Raw genomic sequence first — 26,198 nt, 5'->3', positions numbered from 1 at the left:
CCAAATCAATGAAGGAGATGCAGAAGAGGTGTGGTAGCTATCTGGTGTGATGTGGCTCACATCAGCCGCAGCCTGTGTGCTGGTATTCCACGTAAGGCACCAGGAGAAAGGAAAATGGGTGAAGGATGGCCCCTCATCCGTATCACCGAGCACACTCCTGCCCTTCACTCTGCTGAAATCAGGCACAATTTCCATTGTGGAGCACCTGCACCTCTGAACAAAATGAAATTTCTGGATTTCACTGAATTCCTGCAAAGTGGGACTTTTTGCTGCCCGGTTAATGGGAATTTTGTCAGTCATGCTTACTAGAAACAATAAAGGGATAATAAATAGTGCAGTCTGCGGACAGCAACAGGCTCCGACAATCCATTAACCAACGAGACGTGTTGCACATTCCAGCTTATTAGACGCATATCCATAATATATTTTAACAATCTCTCCCTGGCAGGCATTTTCCTAGAACAAATACACAGTTTGGACTTCCATTTTTCACCACTGTTCAAAATTTCAGGGTGAAAAAGAGCTGGTAGTGAGCCATTAGCAATAATTTGATCCTGCATTTGCGCTGGAAACTTTAAATAGATTTTTCTTCTGTTCTTCTCCTTGTACTTGCTCCGTCATTGTTTTTCTGTGCATGGTGCAGGCTGGGGGCGAGCAGTGAGGAGACTGCCTGGGCAAACACTATTTTGGCAGTTTTTCATACACGACCCTTGCTGTTTTAAATAGAGCCTTTCCTCACCCCACCTTCTTGCTTCCCACTTTGTACAGCTGCTTGCTGAGTGATGAGCAGCGTGGGCCCCTTCCAGCTGAGGGTGCAATATTGGTATTTAGGGTCTTTTGCTGGTGGGATGAAGCTGGAATGTCCTTTCAGCTGGGGGACACAGGATCTGACGAGGCCTGTGAGACCCCAGGGGACCTTCAGCTCAGTGAGCGAGGCATTCCCAACAACTCCATCTGGAAACTGGTGCAGAAATGGTCCTGCTGGAGGAATACAACCTGCTCGTGTAAAGCTGCCTGTTTCCAGGGTAGCTCCTTTGGTGCTTTGTCCTGTGCACACCCAGCAGCACCCCAGACCCGTGGCACTGCTGGGCATTCTGGAGACTCCTGACGGCGGAGTTTCCAGGTGAGACCCACTCCGTCCCTCAGCCTTACGGGGAGGGTCCAGTGCAGTTATGGAACTTCGCTCTCCCTTGCAGTCCCAGCCGGGGCTGGCGAGGGCTTAAGAGACGCTCTATTCACTCCTGGTGCAGCATTGTGAACTCATGCTACACTGCAAACGAGGGACCGCGCATCCCGCGTCCCACGCCAGGTGCACGCGTGGGGTTCCGCAGGGTCTGCACGGCACAGGCAGCGAGCGCGGGGGCACCGGGAGCAGCGTTCAGAGGGCTGGGAGCCGGTGCCGGTGCCGGTGCCGGGCGGGAGGGCGCGCTCAGGTGCGGCGGGGGCGGGCGCGGGGCGGGGCGGGGCGGGCGTGGCGCGGGCGGGGCGGGGCCGCCCCGCGGGGCCCAATGAGCGGCGGGGCGGGGCCGCGCGCGGGCCGAGTTTCCCGCGGGCGGGGGGCGGGCACCAATCAGGGCCGGGCCGGGAGCGGCGCCCCGGGAGCGCCGCGCGAGGCGCGGGGCCGAGCTCCGCTCCGCTGTGCTGCTCGCGGTCCCGGCACGGCGGGCATGCCCGCTGGCAGCGCCTAGAGGAGCGCCCCGGTGGCCCGGGAGGATGTCGCGGAGCGGCGGAGTGCTGCTGCTGCCGCTGCTGGCGGCCGCGCTGCTCGGTGCCCCCGGGGCCGCGCAGCCGGCGGGGGAAGCCGCTTGCCGCCCGGTCCGCGCCGCCTTCCAGGTGCTGCAGCCCGGAGCCAAGTGGGTGCCCGAGAGCCCCGTGCCAGGTGAGGCCGCCCTCCCCGTGGTGTCCGGCTGGCCGTCATCGTCTCCCCGGGGGTCGCCCGGGGCCGTTGGGGTGCGCAGCGGCTGCAGCGCCGGGAGCCGGGGCCGCTGTGCGGTGCGGGACGCTGCGGAGCCGGGTGCGGGCTGCCCGCTCTCCCCGGGAGGCAGGGGCTGCCGGCCGCTCGGTGCCGCCGGGCTCGGCGCCTCGGGTGTGGGGGTTGCACGGAGCCTCCTGTGGTTACGTCGCGGTAACGGGAGCTGGAGAGCGGGGCTTTATTGCGCTCGGTTTGTTCACGGCGGCTTTTCATCCCGGGTGGCCGAGATGAGCTCGAGCTGTCGGGCAGAGCCGCGGCGCTGGCGGAGGGACCAGCCGGAGGGATCGCTGTCGGGGGTCCGCCGCGAGGTCCCCGGGAGCTCACGGTGTCCCCGCCGGAGGCTCCGAGCACCCGTCACGTCTCCGCAGGTCCCGGGTCCGCCAGAGACGCTTTCCACAGCGCGAGGTGTGCCCGGCTCCGAGGCAATCCCGCTCTGTGGGGCTGCTCTGAGAGCATCCGGACCCTGATCCCAGCCTGAGCCCGGGGGCTGCCGCAGTCCGGAGGATGGGGCAGGAAGGAGGCAGCGCGGCATTCCCCGGGCTGTGCGGGTGCCGTGCGGGGTGCGAGGGCGCAGGGGGAGTCTGATACGTCTGGGAGAGGTGTTACTCTGCTCTGCGGTTCCCATTACAGGTGGCTGCCGGTGTGGTACCGCACCAAACCTCACCACCTACGCCTTGCGAGGCTGCTTTCTGTATATATGCCTAATTCCTATTTTAAAATGTAAGTGTAGTACTTGAATTCCGTGCCTTTTAGAAGCTCTTTTGCAGCTTTTTGGGAGCTAGGGAATGTCGGCTGCTCCAGGTGGGTGGCTGGGAGCGTGTGTACACAAACGAATCAGTTTTGATGGCTGCGTTACGGAGCTGCCTGGAGAGCTCGGTGCTGTTGTGTTGGGTTCAATACACAGCGGAGAACGCCTGCCCTGAAAAGCTCATGATCAAAGTATGAAAAGGAAGAGATAACAGGCAAACGTGACAGGCAGGGGAGGTGCAATGAGATCATTGCCAGCGGTGGCTGCTTTTAATAAGGATGTGTTAAGTTAGGTTTCTTGCATTCGATGTCGCACAGGCCAGAAACAGAAGAGTTCATTCAGCAGTGATCTGCTGCAGCACGGGAGAGCAAGGGGGGAAATGGGATGCCCAGAGCTGGGACTGCAAGGTGTTGTGGCTGCTGGTGCAAATCCTGTCTTTTGCTCTTTAGGACTGTAGCAATGCCTCAGCTTATCAAGAGCTGTGAGAGATAGGAGGTGAGTTTAGATGTGAGTGCTGGTGAGAGTGTACCTGTCCTCATGTTCTCTTCTCATATAAATTTTGACACTTAATGGTCCTTTCAGACTAGCTGCAGGAACAACATCTCTTCTCTCTTTGTTCTACAGGGCCTTGGTCTTATGGTCAGTAAGGAAGTGGCACTGGAAATACTTTCCAGTGAAATGTTTGCATGAAGAGTTGCAGGAAAAGGAAAGAGCTGCTCTTATCACCACTGAATTGACAAATTCTGTTTGTCAGAAGGAAGGGAAGATGTTTCTTTGAAAGTCAGTGAGATTCTTGCTTTGATTCCTAGGTAACTTTGCTGAGTATGTTTTTACACACTCCAGGGAGGTGATGGAAGGGTGTGCAGGTTCCTGGAGAATGGCTCCCATTGTGTTGAGGGGCTGCAGTGTGATCAGTCCTCCCCCAGAAAGCAGTAACATCCTCCAGCCTGGCCTGGCTGTGATTTCAGGAGGTGTTTTCGCCCTGGAATCTTCCCTTCCCAGGAGGGTTCAGGCTGCTGGGATTCCTCAGTTAGGTTTTTGCTCCCCTGTGAGCCCCAGCTGCATCCCTGATAGTCAGGAGGAGTAAGGAGTCCTGTGCCTCTCTGCAGAGCCTGTGGGCAGCTGGATCAATACCTCGTAACAGGGTTGGTGTTTCAAGTGAATGCTTCCAGCTTGTTACGATGATAAAGTTCCCACATATCAAATCGAAAGTGGATTTTACATTTGCCTAAGTACATAAACTTGATCATAATTAAAGCAATGACTGCTTGCTTATACCTTGGATCTGGCCCATCCTGCATGACTCTGTGTGGTAATTACACTTCAGAGCACTTGCTTCTCCTAGAAGCAGCTGCATAAATCTCTGTAATAGGGGAACATCACTCAAGGACTATTTTCCAGGCATCTGTTTATTGCTTTCCTTCCTTTCATACATCTGTCAATTAAAAAAAGTTTTGGAGTTCCCAGACACAAACCACCATGGAATCAATTCTGAGAACCTTTCCCTATGGATCACACCACCCTGCAGAAGCTGAAGCTAAACAGCTTATTTAAAATGTGGATTTCTAAAAATTGTTTTTTTTTACACAAACCAAAACCAATTGTTTCTGGAAGCTTCATTTTGCATTATGAGCAATCATTGCTGAAGGAGTAAGTAGTGGAAGCGCTGCTGAGTTGCAACACACCCAGGAGAAATGTCCCACAGCTCAGTTTTACTGCATCAGTGGTGCGTGGGCTGGAGGGACATTGGCACAGCACGCTCTGTAGGAGAGCTCCAAAGCAGACAGAGACCACACTTCTAATTAAAAAACAAACCAAAAAAAAAGGCAATTCTGTTAAATGTGAGGGAAGTGTCATGCTGTTTCGTGAGCAGTATTGATGTTCTGGGGGTAATTCTAGCTGCATGTGTGCACCAGGCAGTGAGAAGCTTGGTCTCCTCTGGTCCTGCAGTCTGGAGATGAGATTTTTGTCACTCTGGAGCACGCTTTGCCCTGCTTAGAGGTGGGGAGCAGCATAACCTAACTACTGTCAGCTGTGACTGTTCTGAGGGGTGGCAGGATGGAATTGATGGCAATATCTCGACTGGAGCTGGATCAGAGACCTTGTGCTGGAGAGGAGTGAAGGCAGAGTGATGGGAGAGTGCTTTTCCTGGGTTCTGGTGAAGTTGAGACTGAATGCCAGCTCCTAAGCCAGCCTGTGGTCCTGTGCTGGGGTAGCCTCATGCTCAGTAATAACTAAATCCTCTATTTCCTATGTTGCTCATCTTGGTTTTCTTCCTCCATTTGTCTTTTTTCTGCATCATTTCTCCTGTCTATAAGTAGCAGCTTGAATTTCTATTTTTTCTGGTCTGTTTTTCTCTCCTCTTTGCCATTTGAGTTTCTCTGTAATGGTGGTGATGTTCTTCTAATTGGGCTGGTGCCTATGTGTAGAGGGGAAGGGGTGAGCTGGTGCCTTGGCAGGATGGGGACAGGGGATGGATGTCTCTGCGCTGGGACAATGGAAAATTGATGAATTTTTATCTTGACAAAAATATCTGCTGGTGGGTCTGTTTTCCTTCTCCCACAGCAAAGTGTTATTTCCAGCTTTTTGTTAATTTTCTTTGATGGAAGCAAATATGGAATCACCTGAAGAAAATAGCAGATTAACCTTTTGGAGCTGAGGTGGAACACTTTACAAGTGGCTGGCTGAACATGTCAAGTTTTCGTCTCTCTTTGTTTTTTTGGCAGCTGGCGTGTGCCAATGTGCAGTTTAAAAATTAAAAATCCCAATTCTTCCCGCTGCTCTTGATGCGCCTTTGCTCATGAGCTGGTTCCCTTTGTACTCCTGCTCTTTTATTCTGTTTTTCCTGAGTGGGACTAATAATGCTCCTCCCTATGCAGCCTTTCCATTTAGCTTAGCACGGTGCTTTAAAAGCTTAGTTTACTAGATAATTGAGTTTTCTGTTCTTAATTATTTCAGGCCTGCAAGTTGCTCTCTTGATAGTTAAGAGAGCAGGAGCAGAACCCTAAAATTTAGTAACCTCCCCAGGCAGTGGTTTTATAGTGAGATCATTAATTTTATATTTTTTTCCCAGGGGTTGACTTTAACAACATCCTGAACAGTGTTCTTCCCAGTCTTTGGAATGGCTGTGGGATGTGTGCACGTGACTGTAACAAATCTGTGTGGGGAGTGGGTGCCCAGAGTTAACTCCATTGATGACAGTGTTGATACATTTGTACATTTGTTAGGAGGAAACTTTTACTCTGTAAAACCTATTCTTCGTGTTTTTATAGGGTGTTAGATTTGCATGAGAATCGTATGGCCAGCATTATAAGACTGGGGAGGGAGGAATCCAGAGTCAGATGGCCTTGTGAAACACAAGATGGAATAGAAAATAAAGGATAATTAAGCAGTAATAAATATCCCATGTAGTACCCATACTGTTCCAACTTAAATCACCTATTGAATGAGGTTGGTTTATAATTTATATCTCTTTAATTAGATTTATAAAGATCAGCATTAAATCTGGGTTCTAAACAGTTGCATTTCCTTTTCCTCCCCCTAAATGCTGAGCATTAAAAGGCACCAACAGATGTACAACCCCCTAATCACATAATTTAAAAGGTTCTTAATAAAAAGTATTGAAAAAGCTGGGGGAAAAGCCACTATATTTAAATGTTGAGTCACTGCTTTTATCTATTTAAAGCATGATGCTGGTTGTAAAACAATTGGAAGGAGGAAAATTGACCCAAAACAGCATATTTCTCGTGGGTAATATTACCAAATCGGTGAGTTAAGAGGGTGGGAGGAACTCCTCTGACACTTCTAGGCTGCAGAAGGCGAAGGTGCCACTGCATGGGGGTAGCAGAGCCCACTCACATGGGGAGGAGGCTGCAGGAATGTAGCTTTAAGCAGGGCCAGGTTCTTATTTTGGCAATGCCTGGGGTAAATTTGGGGGGAATGTTAATCTGATTTAAGCTGCCATTGGATCTGGGTGGGAAGGCTTGTGTGCCTCAGTGTGCACAGCTTGTCTGCCTGTATCTGATGACAGGGTTGAAGCTATCCTGGGATGCTTAAAATCAAAGGAAAATCCTTCAGCCTTCTGAAGGAGTTCACAACTCCCCATAGATGATCTTGAGGGTTTTTATTTTTGACATTTAATCCACTGAAATTGTTTTCACTTCTGCTGTACTAACCACCTATCTGTGGGAATAATTATACATCAAAGTCAAATGTAGTGGTTTAAATTCACTGCTACCCGGCCGTCAGTAAAAATTCCCTGTTGGGAGGAGGAAGAGGCAGGGTGCTACTGAAATTAGTGCAGCTTTAGAGTTTATTTCTGTCAGCTGGGAGCGTATGCCAAATTGCTGGAGCATTTACACTGCTGTTCCCCAAGATGGCATAAATGGCACAGCTCTGGTGGTGCCTGGCATTCCTGCACCCATGGAAGGGACTGCAGCCAGTGCCTTCTCATCCATGGGAGCTGAGTGTCAGAGGGTCAGGCTGCTGTGCTTGGCATCTCATCATCTCACTAATCCTGCAAAGATTGCTATGTGAGCATCCAAATGCAATTTAATAAAACGGTTGCAGTAATTTGAGGGACACTTTCTTTCTGAAAATGAGTTTGTAGTGATTTATAGCAAAAGGAGAAGGTTGTTTGCAAGGGCTGAGACTGGCATTACAAGGTGTAATGACTTGAAACTTTAAGAAAAAGGGGTTGTGTAGGTTGGGAGATAAAAACAGTCTTAACAGTAAAGGGCCATTAGGCAGCGGAATGGGCTTTGCTATCTCACAAGCTGGAGTATTGCTGGAGGTGTTTGTGTTAGATAAAATGCTGAGAGGGGGTGGATTGGGAGGCAGAGGTACGATTTGATGACTCACAGGACCTTTTCCCGTGCGTTTTTTTTGGAGTCAGAAACGTGTGGCACCCCAATTCATTTATTGCTCGTGTCTGGTCCGTGGGTTTGCCGAGTGTTCCCAGGCGTTCGTGTCTCTGCATCCTTCACGCTGCCGGAGCGCGTGGTTTGCGCAGCCCCCGGCCCTGGGGCTGCTGCAGCTTGAGTGCAGAAGAGGCTCCTTCAAGCAATGGCATGAATAAACCCCAAGTACAGTTGCAGGTCAAAAGCTCTGTCTGTGTTTCATCTGTGTCTGCTGGGGCCAGCGGGGTGGGTTAGTGGCATTGAAACCTCCCGTCCTTGCTGCTCCTGGGGGACTTGGGGACGGGAATGTCTGAGCCAGCTCGCCATCTGGGAAAGCCATACCCAGAAAAGAGCTGGCAGATGGGAGTCAAGCCCCCATTCCCCATCCCTCTATAGCAGCACTGTGCCAAGAAGGAGCTTGTCCCTGATGCCTTCCACGAGCCTGCCCTGCCTGTATTGTCCTGTTGTGTTTATCATGATGTTTCTTACCGTGGTTGTTGGTGTTAGCTGGCTGTCTCTGTAAAACATTTTAAGCTAACTCCCAGGCTTTTTCCTCCTCCTCTGTGATTGCTCTGATACAGCATGTGTCTGTCTTTTTACTGCACAAACATAAAGATCCATTTAAGGGGAGAAGTTGGCTTAATTGCTGAAAAGAAGGATGGGATGTGAGTAGATGACCTTGCTGCTTCCTATCCTTGGCTTTAACATGCAGAGGCCTCTTAATTGCCAACTCTCAGATTTTCTATATTGGTATTCCCATTAATCATGGAAGGATTTTTATTTTATAATTTGAAATGTGTCCTAATATAATAAATGTAGGAGGAAATAAGCTTTGTATTAGAAAGAAATTTATGGGTGTATTGTAGTGTTAAAGAGACCATGCTAAGCCTTTTTATGGTGTAAATTGAGTTGGGTTTGACTTTAAAAAACCTCTTTAACTTGCTGTTATATAACTGCTTCCCTCATTAATGCAGTATCTTGCTGTTACGCGGTTTTATGGTCCCTTTTATTTTTTCAATGCATGAAATACCTGTCGCTGTGCTCCTCTGGAGTGTGAGTTCATGAACCGCTGAGGCTCGAGCTTTAGACATTGGTGGTGCTGGTTCTGTGTCACAGGGCTTAAGGAAGGGACTTGTGTTGATTTGCAGGAGGGGAAACTGAGGCAGCAGGGAGTGATGGAGCCAGGATGGGGGTGCGGACCCCTCTCTCCTCTTTGCATGAGGTTTTTTTTGCAGCAACAGCAGGGCTTGCACTGGTTAAATCTCCCTTCCCCACATGCAATGTGTGTTGTAGATGAAGTGTTTCATGTTCCTTTTCCCATGCTGTGCCAGGGGAAGGGATAGGGCTGGAGGGAGGAGGATTTCTGCTGTCGCTGCTCCTGAGCCCTGACAGCTGGTTTTCCCTTGGTACTGTGCATGACTCTTCTTCAGGAGGCACACGATTGAACTGACATTAATATTAATCCTGTTCTTCTAGACTACACTTGCAAAAGTGACTTTTGACACTTTCTAGTAATTAGGGAGAGAGTGGATGTTGTAAAAGACTCTTGTGAAGGAGAGAAGACAGGAACCTGAAAGGATGTGTAATCCTTCCAGAGCAAAGATGTAAATTACCAAAGTAGCTTTGATTGAGGAAAAAACCCTCTATAACCAGCAGGAAGGCAGAGTGAGGGCTGAGAAGTGTGAGGAGCCTTCATTCTGTCAGGCCTGTTGGTCACTGGCCTGGGCACTGCTTCCTAATCCTGGCTCTTGGCAGAGCTGAGCCTAGCAGGGAACTGCTTTTGCTTTGGGCATGATGTAGTTTGGGTGGCAGATGCTGAAATGTGGGGTGCTGGCTGTTCTTTGACCCTGGATAGCCATTTTTAATGGAGCTGTTTTTGCTGTTTGAGTTTCCAAGAGTAGCATGAGATTAGATGTGTTTTGCTTTGATATGAGCTTGTTGCTCTGCTTGTGTGTTTGGGGCCTCAGTTTGCTCTTAAGAATTGATGCAAGATGAGACTTTTTTTGCTGCTACTTCCAACTCTTCTGTTTCATCTTCTCTTGTCTGAGCCTAGGAAGATTTCTATTTTCTTCCCCAGATTTTGTTTATTTTTAGCTAACAACACTTTTCTTAAAGTTGTCTGCTTTCTCCATGAATAAATGCTTTGGAAATGTCAAAAAAAGAAGTTTAGCATCACTGAGCAGCACTGGAGATGCCAAAGAAAGTGGTGTCCCTCTGGCCTTTGTCCCCTGGCTTTTATCCTATCGTGGTGAATGAGTCAAGGTGCTGCTGAAGAGGCTCTTGCCTTGTGCAGTGCTCAGAGCATCCCTCAGGATCTGCCCCTCCATTGTACATTGGTTGTACAACTTAAAAGTCAGCGCTAAAAAGCCAAGTGAATCATTATAGTTGTGTCCTTCTGCTATTACTGTTGTTGCTGGGGATACAAAAGGGTAGAAATTGCAGGCAAATTAGCACTGTTACATTCCAAATTACTTTTAAGTCTTTATGCAAATTACAAGCATATCCTCCTTGATGTACTACATACATTGCTCTGTTCACTGTCAATCCACAGCCTGGAATCCTGTCTCTGTTTTCCACCTCCTGCTGCATCTTTCCTGCCTGCCTGTGACTCCTCAGTGCTGTGGGCAGGAGGGGACAGCAGGACGAGGCTTGGCATCGCTGTGCTCGGCGCTGGCACACCAGTACCTGGAGTGTGTGGGAGCTGAAGCAAGCACTGTGCTGGCAGGCAAGCCCAGCTCTTGGGGGCCACTGCCCAGCAATCTGGGCTCTGCCTTACCCATCCTTTCCTTTGGCCAAGCTGCTTGCTCAGGACAAATTCCAGGAATGTCATCAATTTGCCCAAATGGTAACTGCAGCCGTAGCCATGCCTGGAGTTGGTTTCCTCTCCTAATTCCATCTCCTAATGTGAATTGTCTGCTTCTCCTGTGCCTCTCCAGGGACTGACCTGCAGGTGTGTATCCCAAAGGGCTCCACGTGCTGCTCGAGGAAGATGGAGGAGAAGTACCAGGCCACAGCCCGCCTGAACATGGAGCAGCTACTGCAGTCTGCCAGCATGGAGCTAAAATTCCTCGTCATCCAGAACGCTGCTGTCTTCCAAGGTGAGTGCTGGGGGTGCTCCACTCACCTGCAGGAGGAGGAGGCATTTCTGTTCCTCTTCCTCAGCTCTGGGCAATTGGAAGTGCAAGGGGCTGGAAGCTTTCTGTTCACTTGTTTTCATATGTTTGTAGATATTATATATGTGTCACTGTCGGCCACGAAATGATTCACATGGATGCAGCTCAAGGTGAAAAAGAAGAAAAGTTTATTTGTTCTTTCAGAATTTATAGGTTTTTGACCATGACCAGGGATTGGATAGTCAGGTCACCACCTTCCCAACCACACTGGTCATGAGAGACGTCCATTAAAAGGTTTATCTTTAATGGAATGCATGAACACCTATGTTTATAGTTACTTTCCTGGGAAAGTGGCTAGAAATTGTGAGAACAATATCAAAAGGCCTGATTCTCAGGGTGACATATATGCTTGTTTATGATTAAGAATATACCTGGATCGCTGTCTGGTTGCTCTGCAGGGCTTGTCCTAAATATTCCTGCAGCTGTAAGAATGAATAGAAATTTAAAGGCTAAACTTCTTGAAGCTCAAATAAAAAAATAAAAAACACAAAACAAAAATAAACAAAACAACCAAATAAAAAAAACCCATCACCTCTCCAAGAATTAAATTCTCTGTGCAAGTACAGTCTTGTCTGACTCTGCCAGTCCCAAAATATGGGTTGCAGTGAGGTGATTTGGTTGTGACCTCAGTGTAATGCTTGGTAAGATCTGCCTCAGCTGTGTGTATGGTTATTGTTGTTGTTATCCACTGCACAACGAAGTTGGTTATTCTGTAGGAAATGTGGCAGAGGCTGCTGGTTCCCAAATGTGGTCCCTGGTGCCCCGTGGGGTATTTGAGTTCTTGGTAACACAAAGCTCTGCTGTCTGGGGCAGCTCTCTTTCTATGATAAAATGATGGTTTTGTTTGCTTGCTTGTTTTTTATTTGCAAAATGGATCTCTGAATATTTTTTACTGTGGATACACACTAATTTTTGCCTCTTAAATCTGCAATCACTTTTTTAGAGCCTTATGGTTAATGTGAGGTGATTTGATTGCTTATTTGTTGAGGGCTGTCCTACTGAGGTTCCATCATTCTGTATTAATGGTGTTTTTACCTGTATTTAAAAAAGAAGTCATGGGCAACCAAGCATTTTTTTCTTCATTATGATATTTTTGCAGAATAAATGGTTTATTTTTGTTTATGCCTCGCTAATAGCAAGACCTGAGACCTGCTGAAGCCCATGAAATCAAGGCAGAGCTCTGTTCTGGGCCACAACTGACTGATGAAGTCTAATATGTTGTTTTTTTCAATGCAAGATCAAATGAACTGCTGAGGAGATAACAGCACATTTTTCCCCCCCAGTAATTCTTAATGCAGTTGCCATTAAGTTCCAATTCTAATAACCAGAATGGAGGAAAACTAATGAGAGATTGCTTTCCTAGGCATAGGCAATGTGGACCAGCTTCAGAAAGGGCGAATAACCTGGGTGGAATACAAAGTGTCTGTCTCCTTCCTTCCCATTTGACAGAAACTGCAACATTAGTTTTTATTGTGTGTGGGAATGACACCCTGTGGAACTGCAGCTTGTGCACAGCAGTCGGGTGCTCTGGCTCTGAACTTTCTGCCACTTGTGGAGAGAGTTGAATCCCTTGCTTTGATTTTATTATTTCCCCCTGCCTCTCCCAACTCTTAAAAACTGTTCTTTCCACCTTGGCCCAGAGACTTGTGCAGGGGTTTTGAAGCTGAGGTTATTCTGAGAAGCCCTGGTATATGGAATTGCCATTCTTAGTGGTGGGGAAGAAAAGCGCTTAATTGAACAGTTTCTGACCACTTCTGCTTATAAAAAAAGTTCGTGACTAAAAATCATTTGCAATGCCATTGCAGAGGAGGAATTCCTATCTGGAACCATTGAGGAGCTCACTTTAATTATCTTGTATAAAGTGCTTTGGACTTGGAAGGACGATTCATTAGATTTGAACACCATTTACTTTTGTTATCTTTAAAATTAGTCTGGAAGTTTGTAGAAGAACACTTTGTAAAATAGGTTGATCTTTTAATTGCTGCTTTCTTGAGAGTATTTTGATGGCTGCAAAGCCAGAGGCTGTTCCAGCTATAGAAATTGTGCAGGATGCCCCTAGCAGGGCTGTGGCTGGGGCTGGGCACTCACCATTGGGGGGATGCTGGAATGGTCAGGGAGGAGGAGCCCATGACCACAGCTGGAGCCCTGGTGGCCCCTGAGCATCTCCTGCAGGTCCTGGGGACAGATTCCCTGTGGCTTTGGGAATTGGGAGTGCAGGGATGGGGTAGCTGGAAGCAGTTCCAGCTCTGAGATGTGCTCTGGCAGGGAAGAGAGCTCTCAATGTGTCTTGCTTTGGGTCAGACCCCCAGTCTGGGGACCCAGTGCAGAGGATGGATAATTGCACCTCTCTCCAGAGAGGGGAAATGTGTTGGTATGGAAACACAGCTCAACCACTCATATTAAAAACACAAATGTGAAATCCTTCAGAGTTAATTTTAATTTTTTTACCCTGGCATCTAAAGGGACTGCTAGTCTGACAAGCAGAATCTCACCCAGATGTTATTATTTTACACCAAATTTAATTTCTTCCTGCTGAAGCTAGAGAAGCATCTCTGCTGATAAAGATCAAGGGAAATTGTCTGGCATTTACAGGAAATCTCATCCAGGCCTATCTGTTACAATGTTCACTTAGCAAAGTTTATTAGATTATTAGTTTTAGACCCTTGGGCTTTTTCTTTATTGCAGTTAAGAAGGAAAAATCCCAACCAAAAAATCCTCCCTTCACTAAATTTAAATGGTACAATTAGCTCCTGGTCTTATCTTGCAGGCACTTTTTAAAATTATGAAGATGATTTAAGTAGTGATTTAATCTTTTGGAAACTTGCTGCGTTTGACAGTGTTAAAATGGATTGTGGTTGCCTTGACTGCAGTTATATCTTTCTCCAGTTTTTTTTTTGTGGGCAGTTTTTTCACTTTCCCTTGGTGTATCCAGGGCATCTCCTGGTTGGGGTTCTCAGCTCTGAAGCTGGGATGAACCCCATCACCTCAGCACTGCTCATGTGTCTGTTGTCATGTGACATTTACTGCTAAATATTCTCATCCAAACTAAAGAGTAGTTAGTGCAACTCACCTGCTGGAAAGAATGGTTAGAACCTTACCTATGGTTTGCTTTCTCCCCTCTTTTCCTTCTTACTTCTTTGAGTTTTTACAGTGGGGGGATTTCTGGCCCTGCCACCATCTAGTCTTTTCCTATTGAAACAACAATGACAAAAAAATCCCTCAGTGAATTCTGCAGATTTCCTAAATATTAAATCTGAATAGCTCAACTTTGTGAACAGTAAACTTAAGCAGGAAGACACCAGTGTGGTTCTTCTTTATCTCTCCTTCCCCTCACTAAAGAACTCTGTTCCCTGGGGTTGGCTTGTGTGCAGGTTTATCAGCCTGATTCCTCCTGCTTCCCAAGCTTGGGAATTTGCTTTTGAATGGCCACTTGATTTTTGTGTGCTGTGTATTGACCATATTGTACTGTGGATAACAGAAAATTAAAGCTTTAGCAACTGCAGCTTTTGTGGTATGGCCCTGCCAGTTCTCTGTTCAAGGGAAAAGGTACTTTAAAAAGTGTAAAGATGGTGATTAAGCACAGAAGGACCTCTGAGAGAAGGGGAGCATCTGCACCCATTCTTTGTGTCAGTTTTCCTGGTAATCTCCCCCCTCCATTGAATGAGAAGAGCAGGAACAGGAGAGCTGACTGTGAGGGGCTGCTTCTGCACAGTGAGCTCCTGGGGAGAGCCACTTTCAGTGTTTTAAGTGATTGCTCAAATAAGTGAACAGCACGAGCTCATGTGCTGCCTCTCTGCAGCCTCTGCTGTTGGTGCCAGTCCCATCCTGGAGGGACTTTTCCTTGTGGAGCTGTTGGGCTGTGTCAGTGGCTCTGCTCTGTGATCTCCTGGCGGTGGTGTGAATCCTGAGATGCACACTTTGGCTGTGTCTGACCCTGAATCGAGCTGCCCAATGCTTGTGTGGGTGCAGAATTTGCTTCCACTTGCCTCCCAAATAGCTCCTGTGGGGCTGCACTGCTGCTGGAGCTGTGGGAGTGTGGTGGATGGTGGGAAGGTTGGGAGTGCAGTAACCCAAAATGGAAAATTGAGTGGGATGCTGCAGTCGAGGCCCCCTTGGTGAAGACCTGGAGGGGTAAGTGGGGACCTGGACTGCTCCCTCAGAGGCAATGGGATCTTCCCTTCCACAGATGGCAGCTGGAAAATAACAAAAGCTGTATTGGGGGAAACTTGCTGGGGCTACAGAGATTTGAGGGGCTTTGGGGATGTGTGTTTCACAGAGGTTTCTAGGCAGATCATAATAAATCAACACTGACAAACCTGCCTGTACATGTTCATTTTCTTATTCTTGGGAGAATCCTGTTCCTTGTCCCCTCTGGAGAGGATCCTTGGTGGTTCTGGCAGAGCAGGTGCTGTAGGGAGGGTGGAGATTCGTCTCCCCTTGTGTGCTGTGGTAGGATAAAGGCAGAGCTGTAACTCTTAGTCCTACCAGGCAGCTCTGAAGGCTGTAAATCCTCCATTAGGCATAAATGCAGCCATTTTGATTATTTATAGTTATTTACACTATCCATTCATATCTGTCAGGAATGAAGGCAGTTTTGACATTGCAAGCTTCTATCAGGTTATCTTTAATCAGTTTAGAGGCACCTAAGCCACAAATATATCAAATAGCCAATCCTAATCCTGGAGTCCTCTAAAGTATGACTGAATTATTTATTTTGTTATGATGAAAATGTCTGGGCTTTATTGGGTTTTCTTTGAAGAACTTGATTCTGCTTGAAGTCTAGAAGATAAAAGATTAGTGATTGTCTCTCCAAGTTTCTTATTCCAAATCCTTCAAGGCTTTTCATTTTTCACGAGCCTCTGCTACTACTTTAGAGTCGAGGTGAGGGAGCTGAGATTTCTTTTATTCTATTAAAGAGGTTTAAGTATATAAAAAAAATTTATCTTTACTAATTATGCCTTGCACAGGTAAATCAAAGATACACGTAGCAATTAGGTGAGATGGTGTGTGGTGGGAGCTTTTGCATGTTAATCACCAAGATGGGTCCATTGATACCAGCACTGGCCATCAGAGCTGGTTCCTTATCATTTGGAATAGTTTAATACTCCAGGGTCTTTAAGCCAATTAAGTTTTGATAATTCAGGAAGGTCTTTCAGGTGTGGGCAGTAGAAGAGCCTTGGATGGATTTTAGCACTGCGTTGTTCTGCAGATTGTTGCCCTCAGTGTGTGTGGGGAGGCAGGAGGTGATTTGGGACAAGTGGGAGAAGTCTCAAGCTTGGAAATTTAATAACTATTTCTGAATGTGGAGGTGAGAGGTGCTGGGACTCAGGAGGTCCTGGAGTTGAACCAACCCTGCAGAGGGGAGATGTGACCAATGGGTTCCAGCTGTGGTGTGTGGATGGGCTGGGCTGTCTAACCAGCGTGCAGGGCTGCACAGCTTTTCTAAACAGCAGGAAAGGGATTATGATTAACTGAATAAATTTATAAAATGATGCTCAGCAGGACTTGAAAGTGTCCTAAGTGAGGTGGTCAGTTTAGTAGCTTCAGGTAAAAAGTGCATGTGAAAATGTCAACTTCTGCTTGTGGGCTTGTAAAATATTAAGCTGACATTTTAGAGTGGACTCAAAGAATGAATCCACTTCTTGGAAGAGACTATTAAAACTCTTGTTAGACTTTACAAGTAAATAAGGTCAAGAAACAGATCTTATGTATTGTCTTATCATTCCTCTTCCCAATTAGTCCTCTGCTAACTGGAGTCTTGCTGCATCCTTCTGTGATGCACCAATCTCCGCTGTGGCCCTTCTCTGCAAAAGCTTTTTAATTTGTTGTTGCTTTAATATTTTATTTTTTTTTTAATAACTTGAATTTAAAATAGGAATTGTCTCACTGGGTCAATTCAGGCTGGCATTCTGCCTTTGGTGGGGCTTCCTGCCAGATGCTTTGGATGCACAAAGTTTGTAATGGAAAACTATGGTGATACATTTACCAGGTCGAAAATGATGTTCTAAACCAATGATTACGGGTAGGTGGAAATAATGTCTGCATAATGAGAGATCTCTGGTTGTCAGAATTGGTCTAGGGAGGTAATGTTTCCTTTCAAATAACCAGAACTTATTGTTCATAAATCACAGTTAATCTGTTTATTACACCAGCACATGAAGCTGGAAGTCTGGAGTGTGCCATAATGCTTAGCTTTAGGAGCAGAGCTGTAATAGCAGCAGCAATTTCAAATGATTTGAAATTGGGGGATCAGCAAAATGCGGGAGTTTGTGGAGGCTCTGGGCATTAAAAATGACTGCTGAGGATTGATGAGTTTCTTTAACAAATTGTAAAATCCATCATGCAGGAGTTAGGGCATGAAACTGCCCTCCTGAGCCACATAAACCATGGCTTTGGAAGAATTGCATGACAGTGCATGCTACCGGGAAGGGGTATTTTGAAAGATGTTTGGTTTTGCTTTTGTTTCTTCCTCTCATTGCCTGAAGTTTCACTGCTAGCACAGCACTGGCATGCAGCTCACCGGGTCCTGGGAGTGCTGGATGGGTCTTCCCCCAGAGGAGCCTCTGACGATGCTGAGCCTGAGGTGTGGGGCTCCCTCTCTCCTGCCTCAGCCAGTATCAGAGTGCTCCCATTTCCCACCATTTCCCAAACTCCTGGTGCATCTTGGACATTCTTGCTCATGGTTGGAGAGCTTGGCGTGTGTCTCTGGGGTGTCTCCTTGCAGGAGGGACCTCATTGGCTTTTGCTGCTGTTTCCCTGCATTCCCCTTGAGCTCTGCACTACATCCCCACACCGATGGCCTCTCAGGCTCCCACCTGCATCTCCATTGCCTCTGTTGACTGCTGCAGGAAGATTCTGTGTTACGCCCTTTGCAGAGCTGGCAGCAGCCCTCTGGCACATCCACGGAGGGGTAAAATGGTAGGAGATATCCCTGACCCCCCAGTCCTTGCTTTTGGGGCCTTCATGGCTTGAGGGGTGCAGCAGTGGGGAGCTGTGTGTGGTTGAGATCCCTCCCTGCATCCTGCCTCTGTTTCTGCCCTGCAATTAAGCACTGCTGACGTCCTTCCCCTCACTGGTGAAATGAGGCTTGGAGGTTAATAAGGGGCTTTTTGTAACTGCCTGTGTGCTGCTTCAGCAGTTTTTAAGCACTGCACTTGGTGTCTGGGCTTGGGGGCCCCCAGTTCAAAGTGTGGGGAGGAACTCCAGGATGCTTGTGCCTTCTTGCTGCTGTCCCCTGCCAGCTCTGCTGCTGCTCTGCTGTGGGAGGGGATGGTGCTTTCCTGCTTCTGAGGGGTGAGGGAGGAACTGTGTGCACCCTGGGGCTGCTCCCTGCACTTAATCCTGCAGCTCCAGAGGGAATGTAGACCTTTTGGATGGGGAGGTGTCTGGGCTGGGGGTCTGCAGGAGGATCACAGCCTTGCTGGGCTACCTGTGGCATTCCCTGCAGCTTCTCCAGGTCTGTGTGGTGGTGCTGCCTCTGTCCCACCTGCTCTGAACCACGCTGGCAGGACACGATGCTCTGCCTGCCTTCCCTGTCCCAGCCTGAGCTGAGAGACAGCCGGGAAGCCGGGGCTCCCTGTTCCTTCCTGTCTCCTGCTTCCACAAGTGGGCCGTTTCCTGTAATTACCTTTTGAGCTCCAAGTTATCATCTTTTGATAGTTCAAGTACTAACATTCTTTAAATGCCTCCCAATGCTATAAAGCAGTCAAATGACATATCTTTAGCTTGCAGTAAGGTGATATAAATGTCATGTTACCCTTGAATGTGGTATTTATAGAACTGCTTGGTGCTGTTGAATATTTGTGTTTTATCCTTTGTAGTTCCAGTACAGAAATGGGTGCAGCAGCATCTTCCATCACTTGTCCTGAAAGGATATATAGAGGCATTCTCATCCTGCAGAGTGCTTAAAATGCAAACAAGAGCTAGTTTGCAGTTGCTGGGGAGGAAAGGGGGAAGGAAGCCAGCACCCAGCAATAAAGACAGGGGCTGTCTCTGTAACGAAAACATTTTGCTAGATTGTCATCTGCTTCACTTTTAAAGCAGCAATAAGATATAGCGATAAAATGGCCAATGGTGCATTTCATCTGAGGAAAATGAACTCTTGCTGAACCAATTAAACTGTCAATACACTGTGGTTTCACGTTCCCTTGAGCAGACTGGGTCACCTCAGGTGTGTTACTCACTCTGACTTCACCACTGATGTGAAATCAATTTTAGCAATTTATAATCTTTCATTCTACTGTGAAAGTATATTAATCTGTGAAAAACACCACTCAGACAGTGAGGAGAGATGACAGCTCTCCTTACCAGTGTGTACGGCTGGCAGTGCCTCTTGGATTATCTGGTGCACGGAACCAGTGTAACTTTTGGGCACTCTGGAGGCATTGATAATCCAGTTTTCAAGCATGGGACTTTATCTTAAAGTGTTAAAAAAAATATAGCAGTGCCTTGGTCAAACTTTTCACTACTCATGTGAAATTGAGTAGTTTGAAATTGGCTTTATTCCCTCAGCCCCGAAAAGACAGAGCTCTCCACATTGCTTTTGGTATCAAAGAAATGCTTGGGGCAGATTTGTGGTATAAATGCTTGCTAGAAAGTAAAGCATTTTGGGTGGTGGAGAGATTCTGAGGAATGTGGGATCTTCTGTGTGTTTCTGTGGCAGCAGTACCTGAATGTTTGATTTTAGGTTTTTATCCTGTAGCTGTGAAGGGGATGCAGGCTGGACTGTGTCTGGTTGGGACAACCTGGAAGAACCCCTTCCATCCAGGTACCTGGGGATGCAGTGCCTGGTGCTGTGTCCACTTGCAGCCCTCAGAGTGCAGGTGTCATAGGAATCATGGAATCATTTAGGCTGGAAAAGACCTTTAAGTTCACTGAATCCAACCCTAAACCCAAGCCCACCACTAAGCCTTGTCCCCAGGTGCCACATCCAGGTGGTTTTTGAACACTTCCAGGGAGAGTGTTAGATTGAACCTGTGATTTCTGTGGTGTGCACAGTGACTGGGCTTATTTAGGTGTTTTTGATGGGTGCTGGATTGTGTCCTGTGTCCCACTCCTTGGTCAGAGAAGGACATCTGTGTTTGCATGTGGCAGCCAGGGATGCACAGAAGATGAGTGAAAATTCTAATGTGTGAAAGTAAAGCCATTTCCATGAAGTATTGCATTTAGAAATTAATGCATCTTCTATGACAGATTAAATGTAGGAAGCATTGCACGTTTAATCTGCTACTATTAAAAAAATTCCCAAAAATTAATTGGAAAAAAATCATCTGAATGTGTACTTGGGAGAAAAAAAAAATCACAAACCTGTTGGTTAGCAAGTGAAGATGAAAAAAACTAACCCTCTCAGACAAGGCAAAACAAAGAGCAGTGTAGATCAATTGCAAATGAATTCTTTTGCTGATTAGCTCTTCCCAAATTTGTCATCTTCAAGTCAAAAAATCTATGGCTGAGTGCCATAAAGAAGCAATTTTGAAAGCAGTAGAGAAGAGTAAGGCTGCCTGTAGGATTACAGCTCACAGCTTTGGAATTTGCTCCTTTTGAAGGAAATTGGTGAGTAACAGATTGCAGTAATGCAGTGTATTTGTATTGGTCAAATTCCTATTATGATCACAGTGAAAAATGATGTTCCTTTTTCTAGGGAAAGGAAATTAAATAGGCCGAGTAATCCATGTAAGGAGATTGGTTTACATTAAAAGGAGGAAAGAATGTGAAGATTAATCAGATCAATGCATACTGTCTAATCTATCTCATTAAAAAAATAAAATCAAATTGCTACTGAATTTCCGAGGAATTATATTGAAACAACACACATGCTTTTACTGCCTTTTAATTATGAAATTATTTTAATCTGCTTGAGTCTGCCATGTACTTATCTATCAACTGTTCTTAAATATTGGCTCATAAATTCAAGATAGTTCTATAAATGGAAGAAAATAGCATCCCAGGTCCTTCAGCTGAGAATGCCAGCCCAGATCATGACAGGGTCAGAGCTATCATTTGTACCAGGGAAATCTGCTGGCTGATTTAGGTGCACAACTTCCCTCTGGGTGAGGCTTTTAAGGTTGTTATTTATGCTGTCATTTGTCAGGGGAGCGCTTGGTCTCCAATGTCCGGCTGCACAGCCGTGATCCACCTTCTTATGAGACCTGTGGGAATGGTTATGTGCTTAGTGAGAGCTGGATGGAGGCCTCTGAGGTGGCCTGAGAAGGATTTTCATGTGTGATGTAAGGCATTGCCCCCACATCAGTGGGGTTGGGGTGAACAGCTGGGGTGGTTCTGCAGCTAAGCCTCCTCTCGTGCAGATAAGACATTAAAAAAAAATAAGTGTTGTCTAAAGAGAAAAATGACAAGAAGAGTGCTGAATCTCTTGCACAGCGTTTCTGCTTCCAGCACACACTTCAGTCACGAGGAGTTGGCCTCTGTTAATGTGTCAGTAAGACACGTTGAAAACTTGGGCTGCTTTTTTGGCTGAGGAAATGCAGGAGGCCAGCAGTGGAGAGTGGTCTGCTGCTCAGCTGCTCGTGGAGGGCAGGCTGATGGTGGCTGGGGACCTCCTCTGTCTCTGCAGAAGAGCTGTGAGTGCTCCTTGGAGGGAGGGTGGCGTTTGCCCAGCAGGCACTGCCATGGCCACGCAGGAGCAGCCGTGACACTGACCTGTGGCTGTCCCAGCTCAAGCAGAGAGCTGGTTCTGGGGGACATCAGGGACAGGGATGGTTGCTCTTGCCTGTAGTCAGGCAGGAGGATGGTGTGGCTGCTTGGTGAGCTGTGTGCTGGACTTTACCCTCTGTAGAAATGAGGAACAGCAGGAGGAGGATGCCTCTGGGCTGGGGCTGTGCTGCTGGGGGATGTCCTGAACACTGGCAGCTCTGCAGGTGCCTCTAGGAACAGCCCAGCACCTCCTGGCTTGCTGTAGGGTCACATCTGCCCAGCTGTGCTGGGCTCCTCTGGCAGCTCCCAGGATGGAGCTGTCAGCTGGAACAGAGGGGAAACCACACAGTGCAGGGAGCAGGGGGTCACACTCCTCCTGCAGCTCCTGTGGGGCTGCAGCGCTGCAGTACACGTGAGGAGAGTGCCTGCATTTAGAGGAGTAGCCTTGGAAAGGGGGAAAGATTGGCATTGAAAAGCACTGTGCTGATGGAGCCTTCGTTGTCCTTGGAAATGAGCTTTGTGATTTCTGAAGAAAGACTAAAGGTATGTTTCCATACTGAACAGCTCTTCTGTGCTGTTGAGAGGTAGCACTTGTATGTTGGAATTTGCTTTTTTGGAGGTGATAAGCTACTTTTTCCCCTTTCTTGCTTTGTTCATAGATTGTTTGTTTAGATAATGGCCTGGAAATTATATTAGTAACCTTGTACATCACATTTTGCTACCAGTGAGGAGTAAACAGTGCATTTGACATTTGAAGAAATGGTTCATTTTCTAAGGGATGTGATTCAGAATCTGCTTCTTAAACTAATGGACAGTATGATGCTATTTTTTACTAAGTTGCATAGATTTTTACCTTGAAGATGTTCTATAAAGTGCACTGCATTACTAGTGTTAAATAAAAGCAAATGCTTCGTATCAGATGAGAAGGCAGTGTTTGAACCTCTTGGAGAGAGGTTGAAGCCCATTTCTTTGTCTAGCTTGTGATGCTTCACTGTGACATAAGCATGAAAAATAATTAGACTCACTGGTAAGTAAATATTTGGTCCTGAAATGCATCTTGAAGATACAGAGCTGGAAGAAAGTAACCTCTCCGGATGCATGTTGATCCTCCTGGATTCGTCTCACACCAAAAGCTAGATCACAAAATTGTGTCCAGAAAACTGCATCAGAAGGACATAATTGAGGGTGAAAAGTTTATAAAGGTTATGAACAAACCAGGCAATCTCTGTAACCTCAATTTGGTTTCTTGTGCCTTGGAATACAGCCTTTAATTACAGCATCGTGTGTTTTCACACGAGCTTCTTCCCTTGTGTAAGGGCACTGAATGAGTGTCCCTTAATGAGTCGTTTTCTTTCTCCTTGTTGTTTGATGTCTATTTTTGAATACTTTTAAATGACACCTAAAGATAGAATTCTTCAAAATTTTCAATTACATTTGAGTACTTTCTTTTCATGCTGCTTCATAATGCTCAACACTGAGCAGAAGCACATTTCTTTCACAGACAGGAAAACCAGAATTCAGAAGACCCCAGTGAAGACCTTTTAAATTTGTGTTCACTGCAGTGTAACAATAGATATTCAAGTTCTAGGTCTTGGGCTTGTGTTCAGCTTCTTTGGTTAAAGCTGGGTTTTACACCAAACATCTTTTGTCCTCTGAAGCTGGCAAGGCAAAGATCTGGAGAGGCAGTGTCCAGCTTTGAGTCTTCCCCTTGGTCTTCAAGTTAATAAAAAGAAGCGTTAATACACCAGACCCTGTGCTCTCTTTTTAAAAGTGGGAGCTTTCAAGGTTGTAAATAGAATAAGAGTAGATTTTTTTTTTTATATCTCCCACATCTCAAGGCAAAAATGATTTGGTTCTGGGTCTGTTCCTGCAGATACAGCAAAAATGCACCAAACTCAACCATACCCCCAAATTGTGACCAAAAAGTTCATGTTTATGCAGACTTAAACAAAATCCTGTCAAAAGCTGAGTTCTGTTTCAAAGTCTGGTAAGTGCTTTAGCTAATTAAAGAAAAGGTCAGCAGGATTTCTTACTGTAGGCAAAAAAGGAAATAGAAATCTTTCTTCTCTGCCTTTTTCTTAGAAGCAGTTGAACCATTTTGTCTGAAATTAAAATTTGCCTGAGGCAAACAAAAGGCACATGGAGTTGCAGACCAGATGGCTAGAGCTTGGCAAAATTATAGGTAAGTAGGAAGAGGGTCTAAAGATCAGAAGCATTAGGCAACTATAATAAACAGGGCTACCAGCTCTTCCTGTAATCAGTTATGATATTTAATCTTAATGTCTTTTGCAGAAAGCTCTTACGCTGTTCTGAAGTGTGATCATTCATTCAGAGATTTGGAAGGGACTCAAATCTGTAGTTAAAGTGAGTTTGCCTGTGGAATGTGATGGGGTTTTTTATCCTCTGGATGTATGGTGTTAGGAATGTGTCACTTCCTCTCAGCTGCATCTGTGTGAGCTGTACCTGCTGTGGCCGTGTAGACCTCAGGTGCCTGTGTTGTTGTTTTATTCATCCTGTAATCAGTCTGGGAATAGACAAGCAAAACAAACCTTGAGCATAAGCAAATCTCTCCTAAGTTTGAGTTTATTACTTATTTGCTGATACATTTGTAACGAAAAGTTTTGTTCCAATCTTGTAAATGGCTCTGCCTCTTTTTTCATTTGTTTGTGATGCTGCAGGAGTCAGTGTAAGCAAATTAAGGCATGTGTGGATGTTTTTCCATTCAGTATCATTTTCTAAACCCTTTGGGGACTAACCCAGCAAGGGAACTTAGTTTATGGGCTGAAAAATGGTCACCTGTTCAAGGACTTGACTCTAAACACTATGAATATGCCAGAAAATGTTTAGAATTACTTAGTGTGCTCAGAGGAGAGGAGAAATGGAGGAATAAAAGACAAAATATATGTGATTTTATCTGTAACAGGAGCTGCAGAGGAGATGCTGCAGTAGCCCAAGCAGAGCCTTGTGTCACCCTTTTGTGGAGAAAGCACGCTCAGTTCTGTCAGTAACGTTGATGTTTGTGGTTCATGGGACAATAAAAAGTGCAAGGACCCCCTGCAGGCTGGAGCAAAGTTTCGTTTGGAACAGGTGGCCCCCCAGGGGAGTGTCACTATCCTCTCACTATGCCCTGAGGGATTTAAAAATCATGTGGATGTGGTGCTTGGGGACATGGTTTAGTGGTGGACTTGTCATTGCTGGCTCAGCAGTTGACTTCATCTTAAGAGGGCTTTTCAGCCTGATTGTGTCTGCAGTTCTGTGGTTTTTCTGCAATAGCAAAATGTTGAGTAGCTCTGGGTGAGAGACAATCTGCCCTGTTTATACACATTTTGGTACTGCTGGCCATCAGCTACGAGAAGTGATGAAATTGGGTGGTGGCCTGAGCCCTGAGATCTTTAGGGCTGTAAAAGTCCTGTGGAAATGGGATTGGTGTCTTGCACGGGCAATGCCCGTCGTGTCCCAGCCTTTCTGCCCAGGCTCTCCTGGGGAAGCAGAGATATATCTCCTTTTGTGTTTTTGTGGAGGTCTGAATGTGCACATAACTCACTGTGATGTACTTGCAGGCTTCAGGAAGGGTGTTTGTGCATGTACTGGAGCTGAGGTCGCAGTAAAACAGCAGCAGCTGAGCTCAGGAGTGAAAGGGGACAGAAATCAGGACTCCCACATGTTTTTTCTGAAGATGAGCCCCTGCCTTGTCTTGGGCAAGCACTGGAGGGAGGCTTCAGGGGTCCCTCTGAGAGACAAGCAGAGTCAACACAGCACTTTTTTTTCATCCTCTTTACAGACAGATATAATTTTGGGTTGCCACCTCTGCATGCAGAAGTGTCAAAGAAGGAATTTAAGGCTGATTGAGCACTGAGGATCAAATTTTGCCACTCTGCTCTCCTCTGGGCTTTGCATGCCCCTTCTTCTCAACAGCATGCAGCTTTTTGGCCCACTCTCAAGGCAGAGGCATTTGGTTTGGTGCTCCTTATATTTAATTCTTGTTTGCTTTTCTAACCAGCCAGTGGCTGACACTGCTTGGCTCCCTGGCCCCCTCCCACTCCCCACTGAGTGCCCTGTCTTCCTCTCCCAGAGTGAGATGGTTGAGGAGGTCATGCAGTATTAATAGGGAAGCAGATCTCTGATTTTGTTTCTGGTTATGGACTCTGACATTTCTAACATTTTCTGAAGTGTAAAATGATTCTGAGAAAACAACAACTTGGCTTTTACTGAAAAATTAATTATGTTGGCACTCTGCCCATTGTGGTGGGCTTCTGTCAGAGGACAAAGCCACTGACATTAGGGGGCAAGGGTGAGGTGTGGAAGGACAGCAGGAACATTAGGGAGAGGAAATCTGCATTAAGGTAAAAAGATTTAATTAAGCATGGATTATCAGGGAGCAGTGGAAACTCTTCAGAAGGCATTACCTTGTGTGCACTTCTGGTATAGAGCTAACACACATAAACATGAGTTTATTTGCTTCATAAATTTGTTTTTTCTCTAATTACAGTTAACAGACTATGTCTTTCTCTGCTCTTCCATCGTGTTGTCTGTGTCTCTCTTCCCCTCCATGCAGAGATACACCTCATACAGCAAAGCACATCCAGCTCCTTGTGTGCTGCCCTGGGGAACATGTGGGAGTAAAATGGGGAAAACCAGCTGGGTTTGGTGCATGTGTGCACTTCTTAAGAGTTAGAGATCCAGTAAAAAGCACTAGAGGAGGCAAAATATCAAAGGGCTGTGCTGTTGATCCTTTGTGACCTTTTCAGTGTTGGTTT

At 46.4% G+C, this 26,198-nt stretch overlaps 1 protein-coding gene across 2 annotated transcripts in view; it reads left to right on the top strand.

Moving 5' to 3' along the window:
- Nucleotides 1–1,654: 1,654 nt before the first annotated feature.
- Nucleotides 1,655–26,198, top strand: part of GPC3 (glypican 3) — a 141,591-nt gene continuing 117,047 nt past the window's right edge. The window contains exons 1-2 of one of the 2 annotated variants that reach the window (XM_058847850.1): nucleotides 1,655–1,879; nucleotides 10,555–10,716. In XM_058847850.1, coding sequence (XP_058703833.1) covers nucleotides 1,714–1,879; nucleotides 10,555–10,716 — 328 coding nt within the window. In that variant the 5' untranslated portion in view covers nucleotides 1,655–1,713. Of the gene's footprint in view, nucleotides 1,880–10,349; nucleotides 10,464–10,554; nucleotides 10,717–26,198 lie in introns of those variants that run through there. The other variant, XM_058847851.1, reaches the window with a different exon arrangement.

This window comes from Poecile atricapillus, chromosome 12 (assembly GCF_030490865.1).
Source record: "Poecile atricapillus isolate bPoeAtr1 chromosome 12, bPoeAtr1.hap1, whole genome shotgun sequence".
Classification (NCBI taxonomy): domain Eukaryota; kingdom Metazoa; phylum Chordata; class Aves; order Passeriformes; family Paridae; genus Poecile; species Poecile atricapillus.
The sequence above is the reverse complement of the archived record's forward strand: the minus strand, read 5'-3'. Positions and strand labels throughout refer to the sequence as shown.